At 41.7% G+C, this 24730-nt stretch overlaps 2 protein-coding genes across 4 annotated transcripts in view; one reads left to right on the top strand and one right to left on the bottom strand.

Moving 5' to 3' along the window:
- LOC135522337 (protein Aster-A-like) overlaps positions 1 to 20076 on the bottom strand; it is a 36686-nt gene extending 16610 nt beyond the window's left edge. The window contains exons 1-8 of one of the 3 annotated variants that reach the window (XM_064948486.1): positions 19739 to 20076; positions 18940 to 19132; positions 14559 to 15713; positions 5757 to 5973; positions 2515 to 2535; positions 1583 to 1667; positions 1359 to 1462; positions 934 to 1029 (exon numbers count right to left, since the gene is read on the bottom strand). In XM_064948486.1, the coding sequence (XP_064804558.1) occupies positions 934 to 1029; positions 1359 to 1462; positions 1583 to 1667; positions 2515 to 2535; positions 5757 to 5973; positions 14559 to 15034 (999 nt within the window). In that variant the 5' untranslated portion in view covers positions 15035 to 15713; positions 18940 to 19132; positions 19739 to 20076. Of the gene's footprint in view, positions 1 to 933; positions 1030 to 1358; positions 1463 to 1582; positions 1668 to 2514; positions 2536 to 5756; positions 5974 to 8679; positions 8898 to 14558; positions 15714 to 17634; positions 18231 to 18939; positions 19133 to 19738 lie in introns of those variants that run through there. The other 2 variants (XM_064948488.1, XM_064948487.1) reach the window with 2 other exon arrangements.
- Positions 20077 to 21456: 1380 nt separating this feature from the next.
- si:ch211-225p5.8 (uncharacterized protein LOC555567 homolog) lies at positions 21457 to 24508 on the top strand. Its single transcript, XM_064949848.1, has 6 exons — positions 21457 to 21936; positions 22247 to 22413; positions 22736 to 22973; positions 23337 to 23511; positions 23741 to 23795; positions 24018 to 24508. Exons 1-5 carry the CDS (start codon positions 21891 to 21893, stop codon positions 23784 to 23786), a joined length of 672 nt encoding a protein of 223 aa, XP_064805920.1. The 5' UTR covers positions 21457 to 21890; the 3' UTR covers positions 23787 to 23795; positions 24018 to 24508.
- Positions 24509 to 24730: the final 222 nt, after the last annotated feature.

Here is a 24730-nt window from a genome sequence, read left to right as displayed (position 1 = left end):
TCATTCCTTGCGGCCCAGCGCATTGCTAAGTGCCTTTTCTTGTACCGTGCATAGGTTCTTCCATTCATCTTGTGAGGACTCCAGATATTGACATTTGCTTCTTTTTTTGTCTTTTTTAAGTCAGCTGTCTTATCTTTGTGTCTTGGATGCTTGGTGTCCAGATCCCTTTTCATTTTGGAAGGGTTTCATGCTCTCATTAGCTAACAGCTCGTTGCATAGGACACACTGCGGTCCACACTCACCCTGCCTGTCTTATATGTAAAACCATATTTGATGAAGTCGGGGGTGTTTTTTCCTCTTCTTGACAGGGACTGGGTTGTCTGCCTTGGTGTTCATATGGGATGCAGCAATGGATGAAGAGGGAGCTGCATGTTTTAAAAACTTGTCCATGATTTTACTCATATGGCTAGCCGACATGAGTTAAATGACAGTTAACTATGCACATGTGCAAGGCTTGCAGAACACACCTGCATAGTTAGCCGTCGATCAAGCTAGCTGTCAAAAGATCTGTATTATCTAAGTGAACGTGTCACATTTAAAACAAAATAACAATCTGTAATTTCATTGGATCAGTGTGTGTGTGTGTGGGGGGGGGGGCGAGAACGTTATTGGATTGGTCAGCGAGTGAGCGCAGGGCGAAAACCCTCCGAATCCGAACGTAGCTAGCCATTTCACCACTGCGGACACACTGCGCGTGTAAAGTCAGCAGCAGTAAGTGCTGCAGCGGTATCCTTTCAAAATAAACCTCCCGCGACCCTCCCCCCAGTTGACAATCACTGAGCTAAACAATACGTATACTGTCTACAAGAACCTATAATAAAAGTTAATTTCCTTTTTCTTTACATATCATTGATGCACCTGTTAATTACTGTTCTTCCACTACTCTGAACTGTCATAGTAGGCTGTGACTGAATATCGAGCCCCTTGGCTCACCTTGTCGTGGTCGGTGCTGATCTGAATGGCGTTGGGGATGACCTTGGCAGTCTTCTCCTTGGTCAGGGTGGTCACATCTTTCAGCAGGATTGTGATCTGAACAGAACAGGAGGGTTAGTGTGCGTCTGTGTGTGGAGGGTTGGTTCTTCTATCCTTGTGGGGACCTAAAATCTCCCAAAGTCCCCACAAGGGACTTTAGGAGATTTTTAGCCCCCCCCCACACACACACACACACACAGGATTAAGGCTATTTAAAGCTCAGATGTTAGGTTTAGGGTTACAATTAGGGTTAGGGTAAGTGGTGAGGTTTAGGCTTAGGAGTTGAGTTTAAGTTTAGGGAAAATAGGATTTTTATTGGAAATCAAATGTAGGTCCCGACGAGAATAGAAGAACAAAAAGTGTGTGTGCGCGTGTCTATAACTTACAGTGGTTTCCCAGCGGAAGATATTGCTATAGAAGCAGAGCCAGTTCTCTGACAGATAGAGTCTCCCCTGGAGTAGAATGTCTTTCTGTAGCGCACATGAGTAGTCTGGGGAGGAGAGGAAGAGGTTGGAGGAGAGACGTCAGGCTGACAAAGCCACAGCATCGGCCCTTCACTTCCACAGTGTCAGCACAAAGTACGTGTTTGTGAGTGTCGCGCGTCACTCACCCACTATGAGGCGTTCCGTGTCTGGCAGCTTCTTGAAGAGTTTACGGAAATCCTCATTGCGCTGTTTATAAGTTGGACTGAGAACCTGAGAGAGAAAGATTACTTTGTTGCTCTTCTATGCTTTATCAAATATAATCTTGCAGAACCAGTCTTGCAGAACCAGTATGAATATTGTATATACATTGAGTTCCAAAAGTATTTGGACAGTAGCAATGTTGTTTTGGCTCTGTACTCCAGCACTTTGGATTTGAAATGATACAATGACTGAGGATAAAGTGCAGACGGTCAGCTTTAATTTGAGGGTATTTTTGTGCATATCAGGTGCTGTTTAGAAATTACAGCAGTTGTTGTACATAGTCTCTTCTCTCCCCTCCCCCAATTTTAGAGAACCAAAGGTATTTGGACAAGTTCACTAATATGTATATTAAAGTAGTCAAAAGTGTAGTATTTGTTCCCATATTCCTAGCATGCAATGACTACATCAAGCTTGTGACTCCCAACAAGACTTTGCTGACAGTCTGCACTTTAACCTCATAGTCATTGTATCATTTCAAAATGATATGAGCCAAAAAAATAAAAATGTGTCACTGTCCAAATACCTTTGGACCCCACTGTACATCTGGCATGTGAGATCACATCAGATACTATGTCCCTAAGGTTAAACTAGCAGGCTGAGTAGGTAAATGAGAAGAACACTAAGGCGACTGAACAGTTAAATCACCTAAAGTTCAAAGCTTGTGAAATGGTTAAATGAGGGAGGTGGCAATTTAACAGAAACCGTTTTCGGCATCTGTTGGTGCCATTTTACTGTTAAATGCCATTTCATACTGTACTGTGCACTCCAACCAGGAAACACTGGAGCTACCATCAGCAGAATAAAGTGCACCGGAGTGTGAGCCCCTGATGAACAGTTCCTTGAAGTGTATACTTACATTGTACCAGCTCTGCATTTTCTGCAATGGAAAGAAAGAACGGCAGATAATCAGTGACGAACAGCATCCAAAAGGTTTCTCCATCATTAAACAGTAAATGTAGAGTCTTATCTATTTTGACATCCATGTAGTTGGGGAATAGGTTAAAAAAGGGACACTGCGGAAAAACTAGCAATTAGGCCTGTATGGCGTTCCTTGATGTTCTGGTCATTTATCAAGCTTGGTGTGTGTTTCTATCATCTCTGACTTTCCTGCGTGTTAAGGTCTGATGCAGCCGTTTTTATCTTAATATTAAATAATTTGTGTAAAAAGTACCTTACTGTGATTTTTTTTTACCATTTTGATCCAAAACAAACAAAAATTGCTTCTTAGCAAAAAGCAATTCCTTAAGCAAGAATTCTTTTAAGACTGTCTAGGAGTGGGGAGGGAAAAACTGAAAACGAACTGCTATTGTTAGAGGTTTGGAACTCCATCCCACCAAAAACAGGTTGAAATGCCAGATAGCCTTTTCAAACAGCTCTTACACTAAAATGGCATCATCATCACAATATTTTTCCAAACTCATGTGGGAAAAAAAATATATATATATATATATATATATATATATATATACACACATATATACACACTGCTCAAAAAAATAAAGGGAACACTAAAATAACACATCCTATATCTGAATGAATGAAATATTCTTATTAAATAGTTTTTTCTTTACATAGTTGAATGTGCTGACAACAAAAATCACGCAAAAATTATCAATGGAAATCAAATTTATCAACCCATGGAGGTCTGGATTTGGAGTCACACTCAAAATTAAAGTGGAAAGCCACACTACAGGCTGATCCAACTTTGATGTAATGTCCTTAAAACAAGTCAAAATCAGGCTCAGTAGTGTGTGTGGCCTCCACGTGCCTGTATGACCTCCCTACAACGCCTGGGCATGCTCCTGATGAGGTGGTGGATGGTCTCCTGAGGGATCTCCTCCCAGACCTGGACTAAAGCATCCGCCAACTCCTGGACAGTCTGTGGTGCAACGTGGTGTTGGTGGATGGAGCGAGACATGATGTCCCCGATGTGCTCAATTGGATTCAGGTCTGGGGAACGGGCGGGCCAGTCCATAGCATCAATGCCTTCCTCTTGCAGGAATTGCTGACACACTCCAGCCACATGAGGTCTAGCATTGTCTTGCATTAGGAGGAACCCAGGGCCAACCGCACCAGCATATGGTCTCACAAGGGGTCTGAGAATCTCATCTCGGTACCTAATGGCAGTCAGGCTACCTCTGGCGAGCACATGGAGGGCTGTGCGCCCCCCCAAAGAATTGCCACACCATGACTGACCCACCGCTAAACCGGTCATGCTGGAGGGTGTTGCAGGCAGCAGAACATTCTCCACGGCGTCTCCAGACTCTGTCACGTCTGTCACATGTGCTCAGTGTGAACCTGCTTTCATCTGTGAAGAGCACAGGGCGCCAGTGGCGAATTTGTCAATCTTGGTGTTCTCTGGCAAATGCCAAACATCCTGCACAGTGTTGGGCTGTAAGCACAACCCCCACCTGTGGACGTCGGGCCCTCATACCACCCTCATGGAGTCTGTTTCTGACTGTTTGAGGAGACACATGCACATTTGTGGCCTGCTGGAGGTCATTTTGCTGGGCTCTGGCAGTGATCTTCCTGCTCCTCCTTGCACAAAGGCGGAGGTAGCGGTCCTGCTGCTGGGTTGTTGCCCTCCTACGGCCTCCTCCACGTCTCCTGATGTACTGGCCTGTCTCCTGGTAGCGCCTCCATGCTCTGGACACTACGTTGACAGACACAGCAAACCTTCCTGCCACAGCTCGCATTGATGTGCCATCCTGGATGAGCTGCACTACCTGAGCCACTTGTGTGGGTTGTTGACTCCGTCTCATGCTACCACTAGAGTGAAAGCACCGCCAGCATTCAAAAGTGACCAAAACATCAGCCAGGAAGCATAGGAACTGAGAAGTGGCCTGGTCACCACCTGCAGAACCACTCCTTTATTGGGAGTGTCTTGCTAATTGCCTATAAATGTCCACCTGTTGTCTATTCCATTTGCACAACAGCATGTGAAATTTATCGTCAATCAGTGTTGCTTCCTAAGTGGACAGTTTGATTTCACAGAAGTGTGATTGACTTGGAGTTACATTGTGTTGTTTAAGTGTTCCCTTTATTTTTTTGAGCAGTGTATATAAAACTCAGTAAAATAATGTATTTGACTGCACTGGGCCTTTAACATTTGGCTTTTAGCCTATGATTAATGCATTGACAATATGCACACAGTCAATCAATTCCAATTAACACTGTGGCCATGTCCAAAATCTAGATGTCAAAGTGCACGACAGGTCTCCTCTGAAAAAAGGTCCATATTAATGACAGATTCTTGAGTTATCTTCGAGTAATTCTGACTATTTTGAGGAAATGTATACTGGCTATTGTGTGTCAAAATGGACAAACAGTACTATTGCAGCTTTTTTCTAGTTTTTCCAGCCAAGGTCTTTTAACGTTCGGTTAGCTGAGTACAGCTAGACGTCAGCCGAACTGAAGCATGCTGACGCCATTAATCTCCATACTGTGTACTAATCGTACCACATACTATTTCGAACTTACTGTTTAGTAAAAACAAATGCAGTCAGCAACAAATATCAGCATACTAGGCATCCTACGGATAATGTATCTAATGGCAATTGCGTTTATTCCCTTCATTCATACATTTTGGGACAGTGCATCCCATCAGCTGATTATCAGCTGTTGATCAGCTGTTGTCAGACACACATGGGCCTCGAAAGACTATTCTCTTCCTCAATAGTGTTCATTGAATTCTACTAGATTAAATTCCGAAATGAGTATGACATCCTGACATTTAAAGCACTACATTTCACATATTATAAAAGTTACTTTTCGACCCTTCCCAAAATGCCTACTATTTATAAAGCAATTATGGGTATTCGGACACGGCCAATGACTACTGACTGTGTGGCTGTCCTTATCTCTAAGCAGGGCTGTATTCAGCAGGACACATCGTTGTGGAACGTTCAAATAGAAATATAGTATAGAAATACACAAATTCCTCTCTGACATGTAGACAAAGGAATCACGTCAGCTCTATTCATGACATTTCTGTCTGCAGCGCTCCACCTCCTTTTCCTACTGAATATGGCCCCGGTATATTGTTGACATAACAAAATGAGAGTGGCATTCGACGGAGAGTGGCATTCGCACCCTTACCTTGGCGTTGCGGCTGAAATGGCGTGAGGCGACGGGGTATGCGGAAGCGGCGGCGGAGGGCAGGGGGCTGTCCGAACCTCTCCTTTCCCCACTGCGCTCCCCCGGGCCACCCTCCACGTCACTGGTCCTGCTTCCACCCCCACCACTACCCCCCAGCACCCGACGGCGCAGAGAGGGGGAGCTGCCAGGGGTGCTGCGCGGAGAGTTACTGGCGGTACTGAAGAGGGAGACAGAAGAGGAGGGGAGATTAGTGGTAGGCTAAGGGAAAGAGTATAGACATTCATGTTCATGTCATCATCAAGATTTCACAGTGGCCAAGGATGTAAGTAGTTAAGCCCATTTGGCTATGCTGGAAAGGATGGAAGAACTGTGCTTTGTATTTAGCTAAAAACACACTAATCACCAACCACTAACTCTAACCTTTCTCCCAACTGATTGGTGGTGATTAGAGAGGTCAGACACGGTCCATTCCTATATAGCCTAGATATCCTATCTGTGGCAGTGCAGTGGTATGAACCTTGTGGATCCTTCCTCTACCATCAACATAAATGGGGAAAAAAGCACTGTTTGGTAATACTACAGTAGGTAGGTGCGGTTTCTCAATTGATCTTATTTCCAAGGCACTGGGGTGGCAGGGTAGCCTAGTGGTTAGAGCGTTGGACTAGTAACCCCAAGGTTGCGAGTTCAAACCCCGAGCTGACAAGGTACAAATCTGTCGTTCTGCCCCTGACCACGCAGTTAACCCACTGTTCCCAGGCCGTCATTGAAAATAAGAATTTGTTCTTAACTGACTTGCCTGGTTAAATAAAGGTAAAATTTAAAAAAAATAAAAAAGAATGAATACACCTTCATGAAACACATTAGGACAAAAATGTTCAATGGAGGTTTTTATGAAGAGCACTTTTATCAAGTTAGGTGTGTAGTGTGCTTACACAAACATGCTGTTGTCTTCCTTATAGTGAAAGCAGACATTCGGGATTTAAAAGACAAGGTCAAACCTATATTGCTGCCATAATATGTGCAGCTCATGTTCAGAGTTCAGGTATGGCCCCATAAAAATGGCCGTATTGATACCAAAACAAAAGTTTCCATGGTTGCAGACGTGCGCTTAATTTGCAGTTTGGTGAAAACTGACAACCGCCTTGTTTTGACTCTTACAATCATATCATACTAACTAGCTATAAACACACACAAACAGTCTCTCTCAACAGACACTGTGGTCTACTGTGTGAGCTCATTTGATCCTTTTGTTCATCTCAAGCAATAACTGATAGCCCACACACAGACACAGAGTAATCCCTCCACTGTATACAGCCACAAGCATTATACACTACCACCAACATCTAGATCATATTGTTCACCCCTTCTTTTGCATCTGTTTCTATTTCTCTCTTCATGCACCTTCTGTTTCTCTTTTCTCAGTGTTCCCCTCTTCTTTTTTCCTATCCATAGCCTCAGTTCAGTCAGCTTCCCCTTCTCCATTGCAGTCTTTCTTCCCTTTCCTCTAACTCTTCTCTCATTACTGCCAAAACCACACTGGTCCAACTGTCGGTTGTCATGGTGACCTGAGGGAAGGGGGTGGACTAAGGGTTAATATCAGCATTATCGCCAAGGTAACAACCCCCTTGTGAAATAACCCACCAATAGTAGCTGTGATTCTGAATAATGAAAACATAAGAATGAGCCAACACTTGAGGCAATGCCTGCTGCCAGATTTGTGCATTCAGAAATGTTCTCAGAGCACTTTATCCATGTACAGTACAGTAGGGTTTCCCAAACTAGGTCCTGCCCCCCCAAAAAATGTGAAAGAATGAAATGGCAATGTAAAATACTGTCATATAATTATACAGTTAAAGGTTTTATGCACTTTTCGGTATAAATAGCCTCTAAAATATAAATAGACCATAAATGTAGAAATGTGTGTTTTTCTGGGAGGCTGAGAGTGCTATTATATGATACAATATCAGTAGGCCAACTTGTTACATTTACAACGTGTCTAAATCCTATCATCAACTGATTTCAGACAGTGTATGTATGGCTGTGGATTAACTGCATTGTGTGAATGGGATGTTACAATATTGGCAGTTGATTTGACAAATTAATGGAATCATTCCTCTAAAAAAAGCTGGCTGGCTAGCTAACATACAGTGCAGATAAAAAATATTTAAAATTGTGAATTTGAAGAATTTATCACAGAAATAGCAAACCATGGTTGACCAACTCCCTGATCAAAATGGTTTAAGTTTATCCCATCGTAAGAAGGTTCATGTCCTTTCTCGTATTCTAATTCTGTGGGGTGTGACCCTTCAAATACGTCACTGGTGTAACCCGAACCGGACATGATCGTGCTCGTGTCAATCTGTCAGTGAGTTTACAAACGAAATGTAGAGATGCAAATGAGTGTAAATGGAACTACCACAATATTGCATATATTTTATTTAGAGCTCTGTTTTTGAAAGATTACTTTCATCCAAGCACAGCCTACTGTAAAATGAGTCGCAAAATGAACGCTACCACCATCCACAGCGCCTGTCAGACAACAGAACGTAAACAACGATAGAATGTAACTCCGTGAACTCGCGCTGCCTACGTGAGATATGAATTATACAAGCACAATAACAGATACTGTCAGAAATGAGCAAAATCAGATCGCTGATTTCCGACTGCTATAGACGCACACGTATGGCAGGCACGGGTTCCGAAATTGCCATTCGAATCAAACGACGTTCATATCCTTTCTACCAGTCCATCCATCTTTCAAATGGCAATCACTGACTGCCCACAACCACTGACCCCCCTCAGTTCCGCATCCACATGGATACGAGTGTAGCCTATATCTTTAAAATACGAGGACAAACAGGCAAAATATTTCCATTTGGAGGGCAGACTGCCCTATTACGTAAATAATAATATTGCCACTTACTCTACCATGTCATGAGGTGTTTTCAATTTGGACGTGATGTCCACACGCTGCTTTATAGTATCTGTATCACTTGGGCACCGGTCCTGTGTGCACAGCGCCGAGCCAGCCGACGCTACACTGTCCATCCGATGCCTGTTTTGTCGGATATAAAAACCAGCACTTCATGTGCGACCTGTTTCACTTCCCCATAACCAACATCCTTCCCTCGCAGGCAGGTAGCCCAAACTCAACCAGTCTCCTATTCTGTGTCTGGGCAAGCTTGCGTTTACAAGCTGCGCCCATAAGTAATCCGTTCTGAACACACAGGCAGCAGAGAAAGGGGGGAGGAGGAGGCACAAGAGAGGCCATGCACAGTAGCAGTGCACTCTTAGGAAAAAAAATATATATATGTGCCATCTAGAACCTAAAAGGGTTCTTCAGAGAACCCTTTGAAGAACCCTTTTTGGTTCCATGTAGAACCCTTTCCACAGAGAATTCTGCATGGAACCCAAAAAGAGTTCTACCTGGAACTAAAAATAGTTTAAATGGACAGCCAAAGAACTCTTTTGGAACTTTTTTCTTCTAAGAGTGTAGCGTTGAACAGAGAGCCAAATAAAATAGGTTTTTGGAGTATTTGTGAGTTATTTTAAAATCAAAGACAGTATTGGGAAAGGTTATGAAAGAGGAGAAAATGCAAGCATGAAGTAGGGCCAGTTGTAGACAGATTAAATATAGTCCTAACATGGTGTAATGAAATGGTGTAATACTAAAATATCACAGCCATTTGCTAACATGGTTTATCACACTGACTGTAATGATACAGTGCTACCCGCAGTGTCCACCTGGCCGAAGCCCACCCAAACATTTAACCCTCAATCGCTCTGTCCATCTCTGGATTAGAGACCCACTGAGTAGGATACATCATAATCCATGCTGTACAGATCCCCCTTCTCTTGCTCGCTCCCTCTGTAATCTGCTTTTCTGAGGTCCAGGAGTGCCTGCTGTAATCTCTTCAATTCATAGGGCAGGCAGGAGGGGAGGGGTTGAAGAAGGGAGCAAGAGAAAGAACGAGAACGTGAAGACGAGTGAGGGGGCAAAGAAGATGGGATGCTCAAATCTGGTCCCTGGACCATTCAACAGAAAGTCACTTACCAAAGAGCAGTGGTTGCACATCATTGATGGGGAGAGATCAATGTTCTTTGGGCTAATTAGATGAGTGGTGTTTTAGGCCTGTGCGCCACACATTTTTCAGGTGAGGCCCTGTTCCAAACTATCTAGCAGAAAAATGTCTGAGTGGCAGCCTTTCTGCTGAGTGGGAGACCTGAGCCAAAACTCATTAGTCAACATTAATCCAAACATAAATATGATGAACAGTGGGCGACGCCAAACACCTCAAATATAGGCTACATAGAGACAATGGCCTGGCCTGCAGACAATTGATCTGCAGTTGTTTTTGTGTGTCGGTGGATTATCAACTAGGATTATGTGGCCAGCAGAGAGGGGAATAGGGGGGACGGTACAAAGGCAATTACTCAATTAGATATCCGTCTGCCAAGCAGGTCAGGCCTAAACACACAGGGAGGACATGCATCAGCTAGTGGTTTTCCCTTCACTTCAGTTAATCCCACTCTGCAAGTAATGTTTGACGAACTGTTGACTAAAAGAAACAGCCCACGGGTGAAGAACATATGCCTAACCTACTTTTTTTTCTAATTTAAACGTATAAGTTTCCTAGTAACATTTCTCCATAATCTGTAACAGAGGATGGATGACAGTAATATGGGGGAGGGGTTCATGTTTTCAGCTCCACCACTGTTGCAAGTGTGAACAACTAAAACCCATCACATTTATATATATATATATAAATGTGATGGGTTTTAGTTGTTCAGCTTCAAGTGTGCACGCAACAGTGGTGGAGCTGGAGAAAACATGAACCCCTCCCCCCACCCACCATATTACTGTCATCCATCCTCTGTTACCTAACAGATTATGGAGAAATGTTACTAGGAAACTTACACGTCACGTTTGTCTTACATTAACACTTTGTTAAACCGTTAAAGTGCAATCTTTAAGATGTTAACTGACTTCATGACTGTGGTGCTGAGATCTGATAGCCAACTGTTCCGTGTTAGGCTATTTACTAGCCTTATATTGGAAGAAGTTGCCGCGCCGTCGCTCAGGCTATCGCTACAATTATGCTACTGCTTAGACAGTTGTGCAGTTGTGCAAGTGACTGAGGTCTGATCACCACGGGAAAGTGCTTTTAAGCCACTGAGGAATCCAACTTGGTCTCTGATAGATAAAACACACCACACAGCTGTCCCCAACCAACAAAGTGTTGGGGTCTGACAAAAGGAGCCTATAGACTGTAGCCTCTCTGAGGTTTAAGGTAGAGGTAATATCACCTTAGGTAGACTAAGGCTAAAATAGCCTAACTACCAAGTCTCTACAATAGAATGACTGGGAGATGTGGCTACACAGCATCTTGTAGGAACATGCCTCGCATTTCTCCACGTCAGACTGCTTCACACACACACACACACACACGAGTTGTTGGCCTCCGATTCAAATCAACTGCCGCCCCCACTAAACACCCTGAATACCCGACTGTATTATAACTCATTATATGCATTAGAATCCTTCCATGTTCTTCCAATGCAAATTGTTATTCAGATCCCCATGGAAATCAGCCGTCTGTTGAGACCACCACAGTGGCCACGCAGAAGTCATTAGCCTAACCATAACTAAAACACCTTCATTGGCCTTAAATCATCTGTCCCCGTCAGGGTGTGGCTGTCAATGGTCAATTATTCTCATCTACACTGTGGGTTTCTTTCATGCAACAGGACAAAAACAATGGTAACCAAAAGATATTAAATTAACTGGCTAGTGTCGTAATGATATAAGAATATTGTGCCTCATTGTATTAATGCGTCCAGGCTAAATGGGAACGAGCCCAAATAGTCTCAGGCCTAATAAGTTCACGTGTCCTCTCAAACAGAGGGTCAGCAAAAAAATGTTCTAATTTAGAGTCAGTGTTACAAAACACTGGAATGAAACAGAAAATGCCTGGATTTCACCACAACTTGATCAATGAAGTGTTGATGACAAGATGACCATCATTCACAGCAATGGCCTTTTCCGACTTCAACTGTATATGCAACAGAAGTTTAAATGTATTTGGCTAAGGCTAACTCAGTTTTTCACAATTCCTGACATTTAATCCTAATAAAAATTCCCTGCCTTAGGTCAGTTAGGATCACCACTTTATTCTAAGAATGTGAAATGTCAGAATAGTAGAGATAATTATTTATTTCAGCTTTTATTTATTTCATCACATTCCCAGTGGGTCAGAAGTTTACATACACTCAATTAGTATTTGGTAGCATTGCCTTTAAACTGTTTAACTTGGGTCAAACATTTTGGGTAGCTTTCCACAATATGTTGGGTGAATATTGGCCCATTCCTCCTGACAGAGCTGGTGTAACTGAATTAGGTTTGTAGACCTCCTTGCTCGCACACGCTTTTTCAGTAATGCCAACATTTTCTATAGGATTAAGGTCAGGGCTTTGTGATGGTCACTCCAATACCTTGACTTTGTTGTCCTTAAGCCATTTTGCCACAACTTTGGAAGTATGCTTGGGGTCATTGTCCATTTGGAAGACCCATTTGCGACCAAGCTTTAACTTCCTGACTGATATCTTGAGATGTTGCTTCAATATATCCACATCATTTCCCTCCTCATGATGCCATCTATTTTGTGAAGTGCACCAGTCCCTCCTGCAGGAAAGAACCACCACAACATGATGCTGCCACCCCCATACTTCACAGTTGGAATGGTGTTCTTCAGCTTGCAAGCCTCCCCCTTTTTCCTCGTTTCACTGTCGATATAGATACTTTTGTACCGGTTTCCACTAGCATCTTCACAAGGTCCTTTGCTGTGGTTCTGGGATTGATTTGCACTTTTCGCACCAACGTACGTTCATCTCTAGGAGACAGAACGCATCTCCTTATTGAGCGGTATGACGACTGCGTGGTCCCATGGTGTTAATACTATTGTTTGTACAGATGAACGTGATATCTTCAGGCATTTGGAAATTGCTCCCAAGGATGAACCAGACTTGTGGAGGTCTACAATCATTTTTTCTGAGGTATTGGCTGATTTCTTTTGATTTTCCTATGATGTCAAGCAAAGAGGCACTGAGTTTGAAGGTAGGCCTTGAAATACATCCACAGGTACACCTCCAATTGACTCAAATTATGTCAATTAGCCTATCAAAAGCTTCTAAAGCCATGAAATCATTTTCTGGAATTTTCGAAGCATTTTAAATGCACACTCACCTTTGTGTGTAAACTTCTGACCCACTGGTATTGAGATACAGTGAATAAGTGAAATAATCTGTCTGTAAACAATTGCTGGAAAAAATTACTTGTGTCATGCACACAGTAGATGTCCTAACCGACTTGCCAAAACTATAATTTGTTAACAAGACATTTGTATAGTGGTTGAAAAAATGAGTTTTAATGACTTCAACCTAAGTGTATGTAAACTTCCGACTTCAACTGTATATATAGCCATTGATTCTTGACGATTATAACTTATGTCGTACCCCATCAGAACTGATATTAGCTCTAAAAAAAATGTTTTACTGTAAACAATGTAAAAGCAAAAACTATAATTTTGTCCTTATATCCATAGCTCGGTCAATTCATTTAAAAGCAGTTACATTTATCCAGGCCCATCCCTAAGCTTTTTACCAAATCAGAGGCGGGGTGGCCATTGTTATTGTTTCAACTAATTAATATAGCTTTAACCACCTTATATAGAAAATACAGGCAGTATAATTTAGGTGTAAAATTATGTCAGAGGTCTATCTAAGTAATGTTTTATTAAAACAAAACAAAAACTGGTAAATAAACAGGACAAGGGCACTGCTGTTAATGTGGAGCAGAGGAACACCCTCTGCCTGCCTGGATGGTCCTTTAACAGGCTCACCGAGGACACTGAAGCACCACCAGAGACCCCCTCCAATTGGACAGAGGTGACATCAGACAAAGCGTGGGCTCCTATTGGCCGGCGGTGATGTCATGGATTCTAAGCAGGATGAGCGGTGCACACAAACCCGCCTCCCTGATCCTTGTGAATGACCAAGCGGAGGTGTCTCTCTCTCTGCTACAACAGATAGATCTCTCATTTTCCCCAACATTTCCTTTAGCGTACTCTCTTTTCAGCCTCATGCCTTTGTCTTCATATGCTTATTTCTCTCCCTCAATTTTACAATTTATCTAGAATAGAATTTAAGATGCAGGCTTACTTTAATTATGGCAAGGTAGCACCTTTAATATTGTGACCTGGGATAATGATTTTGTTCTCTGAAAGATTATAAGAGCATAATGAACATGCTCCTCTGCCTGCCTGACCAAATCAAACTGTGACATAACCCAGATTGGAGTTCACCAGGACTTTAACAGCATAATCTGCCCTCTGTGGTTTTAGTGCTTAACCAATAAGCCCTCTGCTGTGCCCTTTCTAAATAGTTGGCTTGTGGTGTGCCATTACAGAAAACTGTATCGCTGTCAAACAGTGCCATTTATTTATCTGTGACACCATTATCAGTCTCCTCATCTTATCTAATGTAATATCAGTGAAGTATGTAGCCTATGAATTATCATTTAACCTAATGCTTAGATATAAAATGGACTAAGTGCCTTAAGTTACAGTTCCCTGATTCAGTACATCACAAGGCCATGAACCAATGTGCTGCAGCTTGCAGATAACTGAGCCCATCCCTAGATGGGAGAGCCTTGAGGGGGGTCTGTGGTGAGTCGTGCAGGGAACCTGAGGCCTCTGGCTGCCTGGCTGTCCTAGAGAGGAGAGAGAGAGAGAGCAGAGCACTGACCTGCAGCTGTCCCAGTCAGACTCCCTGCTGAGCAGACTCCTGAGGGACCAGCGTGAGCGCCGGCCGAGAGACGAGCTACGTGACCAGGAGATGCGAGACGGCGGGGGTAGCAAGAGGTCCAGGGAAGGGCCCAGGACTGTGTCCTCCACGTGGGGGGGCAAGAGGGGTGAAGGGAGAGGTGAGGGGCTTCCTTGAGGAGTAGCGCTCCCCTTCACCCTCTCCACCCCCTCCTCCTCAGTGGCGTTCCACCGGGGTTTGGATGACTCCTCTTGTTCTCCATCACTCCTCTTCTTGGTCCGGCCTCTGCTCCGGTGGGGGTGGGTGAGGCGGTGGCGGCGGGGAGGCCGAGGGCTGGGAAAGCGGGACCAGGCCTCGGTGTCTGAGGACGGGGGAAGGATGTTCAGCGTGGGAATGGGGACGAGCTGGGTCACCCTGCTTTCTGGTCCGGCGGTGGCCAGCACAGACATGGTCATCATTCTCAGAGCTTCTTCAGACCAATTGTTTTACTTCAAAACACCCCGATGAAGGCTTGCTGTGGCAAAGCAAATTATGCTGACACTAGGTCAGGATGTTGAGGAAGTTGGACTGAGAAACGATCGGTAAACTTCTGCTTTTTGGTACAAATCAATTGTGGACTGGTCCTAGACTGCTAGGCTAACATTTGTATATGTACCTCATGTTTCCAGTGACGCCAGATGGTGCAGTATGAAAGATGCCATTATGGAAGGCAGGTTTTATTCTCCATGGTAGTGCAGGGCATGACAGTATTACACTAGGTTATAGTCGTTTAGCTTCTCCCCCTAATTTCAGTCAATAATGTTGCAGCAGGAAACCAGGGTGGGACCCTTATTGAATTAAAAAAGCTAATACAACGCAGTCTTCTCTCCCTCTAATATTTTCCAACTCTCCACCTCATGCTCTGTGCGTGGGGCTTCTTTGCATCTTTGTCAGTAGTCTGTAGTTTTGTTCCTCACTTCCTCCTCTTCCGCAACTCCCCCTCTGTCCGATGTCTCAGTCTCTCCTTCGATGTGCCTGCTCTCCCTCTTACATTGAGCCAAGTTCACAGGCCGTGCAGTCTCACATTTGGTCTCATTATAGCAACGGTTGAACTTGCGGTGGGAGAGATAACGATCTATGTCCCGCTGTTGCAGGGGGCTGAGGAGAAGAGAGACTGTAGTATTGGCTAACAGTCTAATTCTCCCTTAATAGACAGAAAAAAACTAACATTGTAGGAGATCCATTTTCTGGACAAAAGATGATCCCAGTTACTTTGATACATGTTATCTATTTCTATTGGTTTTGAGATCTGACCTCAAATGGTATAAGAAGGTACTGAATGACACAGACAGCTTGTTTTGAATTATTGATCGTCAGAAAGACAGATCAACGGAAGTTATGTATTCCGTGTCCAATATCAGTGGTGTCTGATTGCTTTTGACGCATCGTTTGGTTGGAAATTGCTGTGAGGCAGATTTTGCGGCTTTGCTCCCTTCTGGTATTAAGTCAGTAAATGTGATTATAGTGCGCACTTGGAGTCAAATGATGAGAGATTACGCTATTAAAGTACTTTTAAAAAACATACACAATACGTACAACAATCCTTTATCCCATCTCAAAGATTAGCTCAAACACCACAACAACACCTCCCATCCTTCAAATCTCAAGATCCAGCTCAACCACATTAACATCCCCTCTTTTCATTCTTAAAGCTTCAATACGTAACTTTTGGGACGACCCGACAAAAATCACATAGTATGTCTAAGAAGCGGTAGATCTGTGCACTATTTCTATGCTCCCCATTCTTAAGTTTCATTTTTTACTTTTGGTTTTGTACACCAGCTTCAAACAGCTGAAAATACAATATTTTTGAGTATGAAAAACATATTTCAGCGGTTTAGATGGTAAAATGATTCTCTACACTATACTCACGTGTTTTGTCACAAACTGAAATTAGGCTACCAGCAAATGGCAGAGAGAATATAAATCGACAAAGACAAAAATCAACTCTTTCAGCCAGACAGCATAGATGATGCAGAACATATGTTATATTGTCACAGACATGATAATATGTGTGTGTGTGCATTTATCTATTGTCTAGCTTCTTTTGACCAATTTAATTTTTATAATAGTTTTTACCTTTATTTAACAAAGTCAGTTAAGAACAAATTCTTATTTTCAATGATGGGCCTAGGAACATTGGGTTAACTGCCTTGTTCAGGGGCATATTTTTACCTTGTCAGCTCGGGGATTTGATCTTGCAACCTTTCGGTTCAAGTCCAATGCTCTAACCACTAGGCTACCTGCCGCCCAGCAGGTAAGTGCAGGCACTAGTTTTAGTCAAAGCCCAAGCCCTACAGTGTATTTGGTCATCTGTTTACACAAGAGAAATCTTGGCATGCTCTTGTTTGCTAATCCATGGTAATACTCGTGTGACACTCTCGATCTTTGCTTCACACACAGCCATATCTTGTAAACTAGCAATAAAACACACCACAGAGATTCAGATGGGCTATCAACAATCATCAACACCAAGGACTTCCCCAAATCATGTTTACGTAGGTGCAATACTAACCTGGCTCCAGTCTTAAAAGTTATGATGACACAAACGCATGGGTAAAATAGGATCATGGTATAGATGACAACAATTTTGTTCAGGCAGGGCCAAGAAGTTATCCGTTGGGTTGCTATTATTCACAACTTCAACGTCAACTTCAAACGCTTTTCAATACAGTAACGTTAACCAGTCTGTATTCAATACAGTCTGTCTACTTAGCTAACGTTAGATATCTAGTCTCTGGTCGGTACAATAAAAAAAGACACTATTGTAACTAGTTAGCTCAAATTAGCCCAGCTTACTGTCTTGCCAAGCTTTCAATATCTTCAGAGCCTCTGAGGAAGTTCCCAACAACGTGCTTCTACATCTCCTGCATTGATTGATTGATGTTTGTGATTTTAGGCTTGGTTTCTGTCTAAGCACTTTGCACTTTGTGACATCTGCTGATGCAAAAAGGGCTTTGTAATTACATTTGACTGATTGCACAACACAAAACGGTTAACATTTGGTTTCAGTTCCTACCTCCCATTTGATGAATTTCCCCCATTTCGATTATCTTGCTCGGCTTCGAAGACAAGCCGAGCGACAGTGCGAGGAGCGATATTAAAATCCACTTTTTCACAGGATCCCATCAGCAGCATCCTTTTGAGATGTAAAACCCTCCACTCCTGCTGCCAACACACCAGGCAGCTCGCCGAAATAGACCTGACTGACAAGCTAGTTAGCTAGCTAACCAGACTTCCTTGCTAAATATACACGTAGCTAGCTACTGGTGGAACATAGAAGCAGTCAACGTATTGTTTATTCCGACATATGTCTAGTTGAAGCGAGCTAACTGTTGGCTAGTTAGCTAACAAAACCATTAGCTAGTTATGCTAACGACGTCGTAAGCCAGCTAGCTACGCACCGGGTAACGCGGTTCGTTGTCTGCTGGTCTGACGTTATAACTGGCTTGCTAACGCTAGCGACATTGCTTGCTGGGATTTATTGTGCTTTTATCTTGTTGTCTGAAACATCGATGATGCGTCTTATATGGGAAACTTTAATGTTTCCCATTTTTGTGTCGACCACTTTTGGCTAAATATCTTCTGCGAGACAGAAAGCGACCGAAGCGGAATCTCAACAGAGGCAAACAATAACTTTTAAAAGGGGGGCATCAACACTCATATATATTAGTATATTTCCTGACTACTTCTAAAATGTAACATTATTTTCCGAAGCAACACAAATATTTAACTGTGGGTTGATTTTTATCTAAATGCTTAAAAATATTGCTAAATAATAATACACTGTTACATAATCATTTTACATTATAACCCTTTCCCCAAAACTTGTGGTACAGTCTGGTGATAAGAACGCTGGATGACAAATAACGGGTTCTCATGATGATGGGAAGCACTTTAAGCGAATCAAACGAAGCTCTATCCTAGTAGGGCGGGCTTAAAACTGTGAAACTTTATTCAGCCACAGGTGACTGAATCAACGCCATCTCAACGATCAACACTAGAATAAAAAGTGCATGGCTAGCGCCCACAACAATCTGTGAATCTGTGATGCCTCTCAATTAATGACTTAATACCATGGGAGCTGTTTAAACCATGTCCAATAATGCAGATAGAAATGTATAGATGAAGGCCAGGAATAGACTTGTTGCGCCCTCTTGTGATTCAAGTGTGTGCAGTCACAAAAATGATATGCAAAATAATGGACTTAAGCACGCTTGAAATTTCACACAGAGGAAAAGTACAACTAAATACACATATTTAAATTATCATAAAATAACCTTGATATTATTGATTAATATAGGTTTATTAGTCCGGCTCTCACCTTCATGAGGTAGGTCACAGTGGTCCACCATTGCTGCAAGGCTTGTGTGTGTATGCTGCTATCGGCAACTCTCTCTCTGAGCTGTAATTGATTAATTTCTGGCCAAGCTGAGAGATACGATATCCATGCAGTCGAATACTTTGCGGCTGCAGGCGCCTGGGTGAAAGACAGGTCACCTTGTTCTGGTAGAAGACTGAAAGCAAGAATGGGATATTGACAAGGAACAAGAGCATTTGGTTTCACCACTTGGGCATTCGATCAGAAACAGACAATACAGTAACCTATGTTTTATAATAATAATAATAATAATTAATAAAACTGAGAATTTTAGTAGACTAACAAGATGTATGTATAAATGTATTATATTTAGGTTAATATTAAAGTGCAATGGTCAACAACAGGTCAATGTTTGTGTATGACATCTAGACAGGGGCAGAGACATGGACAGTGTTCATGCACGTGACAATATTTACTTGCAATATGGTCTCTCTGCTCACCCTCGTTTCCATGTGTATGCATATATTGTATAGGTACCTGTGCAACTAGGCTATAACGTTGTTGTCTTAGCATTTACCTCAAAAAACTTGTGAAAAGTTTTTCAAGAAATAGACTGCTCAGTCTACATTTAGTCTACATCATGATTGATACTTCAGGGACAGATGGGCTACATGGCTGTATGTAAAATGCAAAGAAATATCAAATCAATAAAATACGTTGGTATGTTCGTTTGTTACATTTAATATGTTAAATAAACCACTTTAAATTTAAACAAATCTATCACACTATTATACGTCCATACCTGAATAATGTTGCTGGTAAAAGCTGCTCCTCTCACAGGGGTTTATAAGTTTCACTCGAGCTTCAGTTTATCAGACTATTTCACGAGACAATTATTCTGGAGAATAGACAATAGTGGTCGCAATTACTTTGCATTTTCAGAATTCCCTCTTTGGTTTACATTTTACATCCGGTTATAAACACCTGGACGGCTCCAGTTCCATGGTGCCAACGACTCAACGAGAATCCGAGTTTATGCCTGCGCAAACCAGGTCACGGAGAGATGTGTTGCTGAACGCTTCCCTTCGTAGAATGGGGAACTAGAAACCAGATCTGGGCTAAAAATAAAAAACACCAGCATGTGTGGTTTGGAATAAAGAGAGGGTAGGTGTGTGTGTGTGTCCTATACAGGAGAGGTGAAAGCAACATAACAAATGGATACCCCCCTCTACACCAACAGGCATCAGTTTTCATACACAAATGTAACTGTTTATCTTGAGTCAATATTTGCTTTAAAGCTTTAATGATGTCAACCCTCAAGGTCTAAGTAAACCTGTGTGTGTGTGTGTGTGTGTGTGTGTGTGTGTGTGTGTGTGTGTGTGTGTGTGTGTGTGTGTGTGTGTGTGTGTGTGTGTGTGTGTGTGTGTGTGTGTGTGTGGTTACATCACATGAGAATGTCCTAGACATACAAACAAGACCTAGACGTTCCCTGACAGAGGTGAATTGCATCTCTTGTTATTGCGCATATCAAATTACTGTACATCATAGAGCACATTTCATTAACCAGCTGAGATTTCATCACATAACAAATACATTTGAAAACATGTGAGGTAGACATGTTATTAGATCCTCAAAGTCTATCTGCTCCTTGGGTCTTTTTGTCATTATGTTGTCCTTCAATCATCTGTTTTGTTGACCTTGCCTTCTATTGCAATAGCCTTGTGTTTCCAAGTAATTTGGCATTGAATGAACTTCAGATTCCTGATAACAGATATCTGATGACATTTGATACATCAACCCTGCCTGTGCATCAGACTGACAGTTTAAGAAAATGTTGCTTTTGCCAAGGAAGTTATTAGAAACATAATATAATATAATAACTTTATTTTCCATCCCACTTCTGACACTACTAGGAAAGTCCAACAATGACAAATACATTCATGGATTGTTTGAGGTTCTGGAACATTATAGAGTTGTGCATCATGTGTGTCCTACAAGCAAACTATAGACAGGCACACATTTGAATACACATACGCATGTCTGTATCTTGCCTCATTTGCTTAACAAATTTGACATCATGTCACATTTCCTGGTCAGTGATAGTGAACTGAATACTTATTCGTTGATTGTTTTTCTCTCAGCTTAGAGTGTGGACAAAATGTTTATCTAAATAATCCTCCTTCATAACCAAACTGTTAATTGGGCAATGTGCATTACAACTGCAGTTTCATTACTGCCTATAGGGTCCATCTATTCTCAGAGATTAAAACCAGAATGATCAGTGACAGACCATTCAATCAAAACCATAGGCCACTGAAAAAAATCCAAAGAAAGAACAATTTAATTGATTGATAAAATAAGAATAGATTGTTGGTTAAAACAAAACTTAATTAAAAACAGCCCCATATGGTAATTAGTTGGCGATGATTTGCATTAGAAAGGTTTGGTTGGCTTGGCTATCATGCAATACTAGTACATTGATTTCAACTTCTCTTTCGCCTTGGCCTGGGTGCGCTAAAACTGTTGGACATTCAAGACAGGCATGTATTCACACGATCTAAAAATAGCATTGTAAAATACGAACTCATACTGTGTAGACTAGACTGTAGGCTGAAAACAGCATCGATAGCTTCTGTATTGTTATTATTCGCGTAGCTTGAGGCAAATGAATAAGTAATAAACTCCGATTAATTGATAGAGATCATACATCAACTTCAATCCGTTTTTATCTGAACAGTTATCAATTGGAAATGTCAAACCAACCCTGATTAAGCGGAAATCAGAACATGCCAGAATAAGGTGGGAAAAGTATTGATTAACAATGGCGAAGTTAACAACATAGCAACCTATTGGAAAATAGTTCACTCCGTTTCATGCAAGGAGAAACTCGTGGGGAGTAAAGCAAGATAATAATTTTATTCTATTCATTTGCTGGCAAGAGTTTTGGAAGAAAAATGATACAACAGTTATTATCGTCACTCCTGGTCTTTGTTCTTTGTGGTAAGTTTTCCATTAAAAAAAGATAACGAATCAGCCTGCATAACACATTATAAGGCTGTGGCCTAAGGCAAAAGTCAAGTGTGTACTGCTGTTATAAAATTATATGTAGCCGACAAAATGCGTAAATATTAGCTTGTTTATTATAGTATACATCATTATAATTATCAATAAGATGTATTGTTCCTGATCATGTTAGTGTTGTTGTTATTTATAACCCCACTGATCTTGGGCAAATCATCATGTCAAACTGCTGTCTAATCCCCACTCCTCTTACTCTTTTTCTGGCACCATGATCCCCTGGTTACTCAAGTGCCACATTGTCATGGGGGCTGTGCAGAGGTGGACTCCATGACAGAGGCAGTGGCCGGGGAGAGCTTCCTCATGGGCTGCATCTCCTGTAAGAGGAGAGAGGAGGTCCAGGCCCAAACCACGGTTGACTGGCACTTCAGAGCCACAGGAGAGGAGGAGTATATCCACGTAAGTAGGCCTACTACATAGTACTAGCTGTAAAGTGTATTATATATTAATTAGTGTGTATTATGTATTAATTAGTGTGTATTATGTACTAATGAGTGTGTATTATGTCAGTGTATAATGTTTTTGTAAAGTGTAATGAGACTTGTTAAATGCACTGTAAATAAAATGTGACTTGACTACCAAGACAGTAGAAAGGCTAAAAATGACAATATGGAACAATTTGTTATAGAGGAATGCATGTGTAATACCATGGGTGAAATATTACGTAATTTATAATCTGGGAGTGTATAAACACTGTGTGGGTGTTCTACTTTCTTTCAAGATCTTTCACTATGACCACCCACACCCCAACACCCTCCATGAAGAATTTAATGACCGGCTAGAGTGGCAAGGAACAATGGGGAGTAAGGATGTACAGATAGGAGCCATCTTCATTCACAACGTCACATTTAATGACACAGGCACCTACCGCTGCACCTTCCAGCGCACCCTCTTCCTCCCATTGGATAATGAATATATCACAGTGGAAAAGGAGGTGGAGCTTACTGTGGTGGCCGAAGGTAATGGGGATCCCCCCAATGAACAATGTTTCTACTATCTATTGCTTTTTAAATCAATCTCTCTTTAATGGTCTTTGTTGTGTATGTGACAAAGTCCTGAAGTTCTTCCTTCATGGTTTTCACAGTCTGACCACGCTGTATATTTAGACTCTTTTCCCTCTTAGTAAAAAAACATTGCATCTTATGTAACACATGTTTATGTGATGATAGGATGAATCCAAAAATACTGTTAATTATCCACATTTCCTTTTCTTACTTAAAAGTACTCAGATTCACCTTGAACTCTACATGCACGCTATAGAAATTAATGTATACAGTAAAGTACACATGATCTCTGCAAAGCACTCCCTCTCCTCCTCCTAGCCAATCGGGAGCTGTTGTCGGTGGTGTCAGAGATCATGATGTACGTGCTAATTGTGGTGCTGCAGCTGTGGATGATCGTGGTGCTGATCCACTGCTACAACAAGATCTGGGCTGAACATGAGGCACGGGATGCCCGCAAAGCCCTGAGGGCCCAAAAACTGGCCCTAATAAAAGAGTGAGAGCCCTTAAATATTTGCTAATTTATACCTTATACTGTGCAAATGTACACACCATAGAGATTGTGTAATTTGTGAATCAAAGTATGTCTATGGTACATATTCTCCATTCTACTCTATACCAGATACTGTAACTTCACTTTCTATGTCATTATTTCTCTCTCGTCATCCCTCCATCTCTTTTGATTCCTGACAATTAACTCAGTCTATTTTTTTTTACATTTCCAGAGCTTTAGACTCAAAGGACAATTGTGACGGAGTGCTTCTGGAGTGACTTGTTTCAGTGAGTTTGTTTTGAAATCCTCTCACATGATTGAAAGTGTAATTTTATATACTTGATTGTACCGTAGATATGACTGTAGACCGCTGACTGCAGAGAATAAATTGAATTACTTTCCCCATTCTAAATTAGGACACAATTTACTGCAATCAAAAGCTTTTTTCCATTGCTATTCTTAAAGCAGATGTTCGATCTTGATGTGTTTTGTTTGTGTGTATCTAACAGGTAAACATCAAAGGTGGAGAACTCTGTCACAAGCAACTGTTACCACTACACTACAAGGCTATTATATCATAGAAATAGAATGTGAATGTCTTAGCATAGTGTGTAACACATGCAGTTTACAATGTACTTGATTTACTGTACCAGGTAGTTGCAGCTGGTGTGAGTGGTGATGAGATTAACAGGTGGTGGCGAATAGCCTTAGTGTGTCAGCTCAACAGAGAATGTCATCACGTGATGGATCAACAGTTCTGACAAAGCTCTGATTACAGATGGTTCCACCTGAGCTACATAGAAAGCTTTGGCAGGAACAACCGTGCATCTACATAGGTCTCATCTGCAACCATGTTATTACAGATTTTTTAAATCGCTATTTTCACAAGTATGTGGTACATTTTCAGAACTCTTAGAACAAAATACCAAACTGGTCACACTTGTAATGCAGCAAGTCTTTCATTCAAAACCTGTCATTGTCCATTCATTTGGATTATAAACATCTCTCACCACACAACCATTGATTCAAGTTTATTGTGAAATGTAATGAGAATTGGTTTCAAATCACAGAAACACAACAATATCTTTTCAAATTAGTTGTTTTAATTACCAGTTAATCCAATAGCAAATAATGCAAGATAAGGTGTTTCAAATCACCCTTAGATGTTCTGAAAGTAATATGTTACAGTACTGTTAAATACAGTAGATTCACAGTTTTCACA

This window comes from Oncorhynchus masou, chromosome 30, assembly GCF_036934945.1.
Source record: "Oncorhynchus masou masou isolate Uvic2021 chromosome 30, UVic_Omas_1.1, whole genome shotgun sequence".
In the NCBI taxonomy this organism is placed as follows: Eukaryota; Metazoa; Chordata; class Actinopteri; order Salmoniformes; family Salmonidae; genus Oncorhynchus; species Oncorhynchus masou.
This window is presented reverse-complemented; position numbering and strand designations above follow the sequence as displayed.